This window comes from Lytechinus pictus, unplaced genomic scaffold (genome assembly GCF_037042905.1).
Source record: "Lytechinus pictus isolate F3 Inbred unplaced genomic scaffold, Lp3.0 scaffold_26, whole genome shotgun sequence".
Classification (NCBI taxonomy): domain Eukaryota; kingdom Metazoa; phylum Echinodermata; class Echinoidea; order Temnopleuroida; family Toxopneustidae; genus Lytechinus; species Lytechinus pictus.
In genome coordinates, this window is record NW_026974146.1 from 325,496 (window position 1) to 332,442 (window position 6,947).

The following is a 6,947-nucleotide window of genomic DNA, read 5'->3' on the forward strand; positions in this document are numbered from 1 at the left end:
TCTCTTTTGATTAAAAAAGTGATTTTTCTTTGCCACTTTCATTCACGTTTTCGTTTGAATTTCATTTTTTTTTTGCCTCATCAGAGCGACTAAAAATTAAGAGGTTTAGAGAAAGAAAGCAATAAAATTTATTAAAAATAGACCTAACCCCATTTTGAAAAATGAGTTCTTAAAAAGAGTTTGGTTGCAAAAGGGATTAGGTCCATTCCATGAAAATCATTTTTTTTTTAGTTCTCCCATATTGCAATATTCTTATGCGAAAACTGATTTTTCATGATACCCTACCATGAGAACATAAAATTGGGTATAAAAGAAATCTACCTGTCTTCATATTTTTAAGCTGTTCTTTAAAAAAAAAAAATCTGTGTGGACCTAACCCCTTTTGAAAAAAGTGATTTTTCTTTGCCATTTTAGTTCACTTTTTAATGGGAATGTCAACTTTTCTTTGGTATCATCCTATAGAGATACTAAATATAAATTCAGATGATCAAATTTGATGAGAAATTGACCTAACCCCTTTTGCAAGTGAGCTCTTCACATGTGTAAATGATGTGTCTCAATTATGATGAAATAAGTTGTGGATATTAATAACTAATGCACTTAATCAGTTGTCAATCCAATTGTTTTAGTTCTTGCCATAAAAAACCTAATTTCATATAAAGTACAAAAGAACAAGTGGGAATATTACTTAATCAGCCCACCTAATGAATATTCTTGAAGACATGCCCAAAACTGTTTCACCGGACTAATGCAAATATTTAAAATTCAATAACTTCGTTAATTGTTATCCGATTTTGTTCAAATTTTCAGCATTTTGCATTGTGAATTTTACTCTTTTTTAATGAGGTATAAATATTTCCAGCCAAGACCATCCCTTTAATTTGATTCCCTTAACAAGTACAATATTTTAATTGTTCTGTCATGGACGTCGGCAATTGGCTTTACCTTTTTTATATCAGTACCGTCCTTCTAACACACCTCGCTCAAATCGGACCCTAAATTCACACTAAGAAATAAAGGTTCAAAATTGAACCCCGAAAGGTTGATGCAAAATTAGCACCCTATGCAGAGGCGTCGATCCTGGGGGGGGCAGGGGGGCGATCGCCCCACCAATGAAAATATTGGGGGGGGGGGCAAACATATCGTTTTGCCCCCCCCCCCCAATAATTCCGCATGTGCAAAAAATAAAATAAAATTGTAATGTTACACAGAAATCAGCAAACGAGATTGAGATACAAAATTTGTTCTTTTTATAAAATCATGCTCAAAATGTCCGCTTTTTCAGATTGGAATATGAAAATTTTCAGCTCGCGCTTCGCGCTCGCATCATTTTGGTAGCAAAACCCCATACTTTTCATGATTAAAAAGGTGAATAGAATGTCCCGTTTTCAGTTCTAAACATAAAAAATACTTTCGCTTCGATTTGCAATTATCTTTTGTTGGAGATATATCTTGTTCTTTATTAAACACGTCCATTTAACTCAATTTTTTAAGATCAAAATATCAAAATTTTCGACTCGCGCTTCGCGCTCGCATCTATCGTTGTTTTAGATACCGATCTTAATCATTGGTACCAAAGAAGCTTAGAATATCAAGCTTCAGGTCAGAATATAATTTCAGCTCGCTCTCGGCACTCGCATTATATGTGTAGTGAGATATGTATCCTCCTCAAGAGTTACTACGAACAGTCCTAAACAGGTAACTTTTTCCGGTTTTCAGGTCAGTATGCTACAAAAAAAAATTTCAGCTCGCGCTTCGCGCTCGCATTAATTGTTGCTTTATTTGTTGGTGAGATATGTGTCTCTTTCTCATGAGTCACATGCATACATACATATATATATATATATATATATATATATATATATATATATATATATATATATGTATATATATATATCTATATCTATATATATATACACACACACACACACACACACACATATATATATATATATATATATATATATATATATATATATATATATACATGTATATAGGCCTATGTATGTGTGTGTGTGTGTGTGTTTGTTTGCTTTGTGTGATCGAGCGCCTATGGAACGTTGATTCACTTTATGATTTTGCCCCCCCCCCCAATATGAAAAATGGATCGACGCCCCTGACCCTATGGGTTCAAAAATTAAACCCTGCGGTTGGGGTTCATTTTTGCACCCTGCATTTCAAAACTGCACCCCTAGGGGTTCAATTTAAAATTTAGGGGTGCAGTTTTGAACCCGCAGGGTGCAAAAATGAACCTCAACCGCAGGGTTCAATTTTTGAACCAGTAATAACCCAGTAATGTGCCCCCACCTATTGTTTGATAGCGAGGACCTTTTTTTCGTGCACGAAATGACCTTGAATATGGGTGAAAACTTTTTTCCTTGTCTAATTTTCCTCGGGGAAAATGTACCCCCCCCCCCCCCACGAAAATCTTGGATCCGCCCCTACATGAAACTGACGAATGAAAGTATAATGCTTCGTTGAAAATGATTTTCTTGAATCATTTAAAGAAAACCATTATCGGGTAGAAAAATCTTTCACGGGTAACCCCCCCCCCCTTCGAGGCTTTTTTTTCTCTCTTCCAAATCTCGTATTGTCATGGCTGAAGTGATGTTTGCAGAATTTAGCATTCCTCTATTCATCATTAGTGGTAACCCGACCTTTTGTATCACCGAACGCGCGCATTAGTTCTTCAGAATTCATACGCTGCCTTAAACTTTGCAAAGTCCTTATTAAAGCAAACTTAAATTCTTAATTTCTAAAGATACTAAGTTTGGTAGAAATAGCTGATCCCACAGAAGAGTACATGTTCTGTAATACGATATTATACGTAGCCATGCAGAACATTATGATGTGAGAAGAGGGGTCATCAAAGACAACTAATCTCAACAAAACTTTTACATCTATTTTCTTGTAGGCATCTGTGTATGAACGTTTGATGAAATTTTGATGAATTTCGAGAAACAATTTTTTCGGTATGATTGGATTATGAAAGTGTTCCATAATATTAATCCACTTCTTTGTTATTTTCTTCCCAATCATTTTCACTCGGTTTAATCAATCTACAACATTGTATAAGCATATTATGTCCAATGTTGATGATCATTGTTATATATTTTGATCATTCATGTTCGCGAATTCGGAACGATCATGATTACATCTTCAGAGTGACAATATAGGCATATCGTCAAATCGGATTTGACGATTTAAAGTTATAGTACTAACGATTGTGAAGGCAGCAACACTTATATAGGGGCCATAGAGATGTATACTAATAATTAGTATACATCTCTATGATAGGGGCAAATGAGAGTAATTCATCTGCGCGCAAAGCATGTCGGACAGGCGTAAGTAAAGATCACATGACTACATTGATTAAAATAATTCATTGAAAATAGATCAAATGTTTGTGTATCAAAAGAAAAACGATAAAGATAGTGCTATGTTCATACTCTTTCATAATTAAGGCCTTTGGGGAGGCTAGACTGCATTTTTGTATTTCATTTTAATTATTATTACCCACAATGCAGTTCTGGTTTTTCTGGCAATGAACTGGCCGAAATTATGGTTAGTCTTATTTCAGGCCATTTAACTTTTGATTGAGCTGGGCAAGTACCTGATTAACATATCAAATCTTAATGTACTGTTAATTGTGACTAATGTCAGTGAATTAAAGCAAAATCTATCGAGGGATTGATTTAAATGTTGTTTTTTCATGAGCTATGATATAACACGGGAGTGAATGGGTGTCTGTATTGTGTAGCAGTATTGCTGTGTGATGCTGTCCTCTATGTTCGTTGGTTAGTAATACCTTGAGATGTCCTTTCGTGCCGCTGATAAAGACTTCATTTGGATAGTCCAGGGACTTCCCTGGATAGTCTGCTGTGATTGTACATGAAAGCGTTGCCATAGTGTTGTTACGAAACGTCATCACAGTTGTGTACATCTCATCTACTCCTAAAGGGGAAAATAAATAACGATCATTAAAGGAGAATTAAACATTTGGAACAAGTTGTGAAAGTAGCAAAATCAAAGAATAAGATCAAAGAAAGTTTGAGTAAAATTAGACAAGCAATAAGTAAATAAATGATCATTTGAATGATGAGAACGCAAAAACAATAATATTGAGATCCTCACATTGGTAATGAAAATGTGCAATGTCACACAATCCCTACACCTAAACATCACCTTTTGTTCATGCTAACGATAGAACAATTATTTCTGTCATGAAAACTATATTTCACGTCCTCTCATAAAAATTGAAAACCTGATCTTGCAATAACGTTGAAATATGCACGTAATGTGGAACGTGTAATATCAATCACATATATTTTCTAATTGCTAGAGGGATGACCTACATAGCAGTAAAGACATAAGCACCAAAATTTTTATACCTTTCTTATTAATATACCTTTCTTATTGAACATTCTATATTATTTTGAATAATACTTCAATTGTATTTGTTTATTTTGTTTAACGGAAATAGATTAATCTAAATCTTAATCTATTCTTTTTTTTCCTATCAAACTTTATTGATCCGTTTTTTCTTGATTTTATAATTCACTTAGTTTTAAGAGTTTCGTTATCCTTTATGGTTGACATTTTTTGTATTAGTGTATACTTTGTTTATTGTTATGTTGTGTCCGGGGACTAGCCTTGATAGGCCTTTGGCCTTTGCTGGTCCCCTGCATCCAGTATTTGTATGTTGTGCTTTCAATTGTTGTAATTGTTATCTCTAAAATTGTATTTTGCTTTTTTATCCCTTGCCTCTTTATAATATTTTGTAAATATTGTTTTATCCTGTTAAATGTATGATTTTATCTTGGATGCAGATAAAAGGCCATATCAATCAATCAATCAAAGTAAATTATTAAATTATTAATTTTATTAATTTTGGAGAGGACGGACGTGTTTTAAAAGTGCTCTGACATTTTGTGCAATTTTACCGTGTTTCCTGACATCTTGTGGAAATAATTTATATGGTTGCATCAGAAACTGGATAGTGATTATCAAGGATATACTCATTTTTCAATTGGATAACTTATTAGGAACTTATCGAACGTTTTTTGCATGAAATTTTGATCATTTTGGAGAGGAAAGTGCCGCTAGACTTCTAAAAATAACATCATCTACGCGTCATTGCCTAGCAACGCATCACTAAACGCATACTGGCCTGGATGAAACGCATCACTGGTATCTCTTTGCGCAACGATTCTTTGTGCGCGTAATTCTGATTGTTTCATGTCATTGTGACGTCACAACGATGTCAGGGAAGAGAAAGACGTCGAAAAGCAACTCTGGTGGTGATAACGAAGAGACGAATGAGAGCTATCTTCTATCACTAATCAAGACTGAGCTAGGGAAACTCTCAAATTCCTTGAATGCCAAGCTGACTGTCTTGGAGCAGTCGATCGACAGTGTTCGAGAGGGACAAAATAGCATTGTCAACTCGCTGTCGTTCCTCAACGAAAAATTTGAGGAAATGAAGTTGAAGGCCGAGAGGATTGAAAAGGAGAACAAAGAACTGAGGGAGCAGAACATCTGTCTTCAGAAGAGGTTCAGTGAGTTGACCTTCCAGCTTAACGATCTTGACCAGTAGGATGGGGGGTCGGGTGTCCGGACACTTTATATTTTTGAAGCCTTCTTTTTTGTCTTTGAATTACACTAAAAATATGAATTCAATACTTGTAATCATCTTCTATTTTGTTCTTTATAATATTTCCTAACATTCTGTACTAAAAAATTACGAAACTTCGCTTGTAAATTTTTCCAAATGACTTTCTAAAATTGATCGTCCGGACACACAACCTGTCCGGACACACAACAACTGGGTATACCACAGGGAGGCAGTGTAGCTCAGTCGGTTAGAGCGCCTGTTCCGGATAAGATCGTAGATCTCAACGTGCGTGGGTTCGAGTCCCGCAGCATGCCGGAAGACGTCTAACAAAAAAACTGATGCTAGCGTTGTGTGTTAACGTGCCTCACCGCTGTGTTCAGTGCGGGTGTGAATGCAGTTGGAAAACACTCCGTCCATCGGAAAGGATGCAAATGTTGGTCCCGTGTATAGGAGAGTCACAACATATCCACGTTAAAACCAATACACTATTCGTCAAAGAGTAGGGTGTTCACCCGGTGTATTGCACCTGCCGGTCCCCGGTACTACAATACTGCAAGAATCTTCAGGATTGAAGGAGGCAGTGTAGCTTGAAGAAGAAGAAGAAGAGTCAACTTGGAAGTGGCAGGTGTACCAGAACGACCGGGAGAGGTTCCTGAAAAGATCGTGTTAAATATCGCAAAACACATCAGCCCTGAGCTTGCAGCATCCGACTTCGATGTGGTTCATCGGCTTGGTTCCAAGCGCCAAGCTGATAACAAAGCCCGTCCGATCATCGTGCGATTCACCACAAGACGTGCTCGGAACATCATGTATGATGGGAGAAGGAAGTTGAATACCCTCAGCACAAAGGATCTTGGATACAACGGCGATGGCAAGATCTACCTCAATGAAAACCTGATCGCTTCCACTAAGGAGCTAATGAAAGATCTCAACAAGGCCCGCAGAGATGCCGGATACAAGTTCCTGTGGACCCAGAATGGCCGAATCTTTGTAAGGAAGGATGAGAAGTGTCAACCCATCATCATTCATTCTAGAGAGGACTTTTCCAAGCTGTATTAGGCCTATCCTTCATCCATTCCATTTTATTTGATTTTCCAGTATTCTTTTCATTTATTATGAAATTCTTGTCACAAAATTTCTCGCATCGACCAATATCTGTGTTATTTTCCGTGGTATATATTGCATTCTTTCACTGCCCTTTTAATGTTTCATTACCAGACATTTTATGGAGGTCATTTTACTTATTTTTGTGTGCAAATATTCTTCATCGACCGTTAATAATTGTATCAAATAATATTTATTTTGTTAACTATTACAACTGCAGTATTTTCCA

At 36.2% G+C, this 6,947-nt stretch overlaps 1 protein-coding gene across 1 annotated transcript; it reads left to right on the forward strand.

Moving 5' to 3' along the window:
* The first annotated feature begins 5,260 nt into the window (after window positions 1–5,260).
* LOC135158048 (uncharacterized) lies at window positions 5,261–6,673 on the forward strand. Its single transcript, XM_064115313.1, has 2 exons — window positions 5,261–5,592; window positions 6,304–6,673. The coding sequence occupies exons 1-2, from the start codon at window positions 5,261–5,263 to the stop codon at window positions 6,671–6,673; spliced, it is 702 nt and encodes a 233-aa protein (XP_063971383.1).
* Window positions 6,674–6,947: the final 274 nt, after the last annotated feature.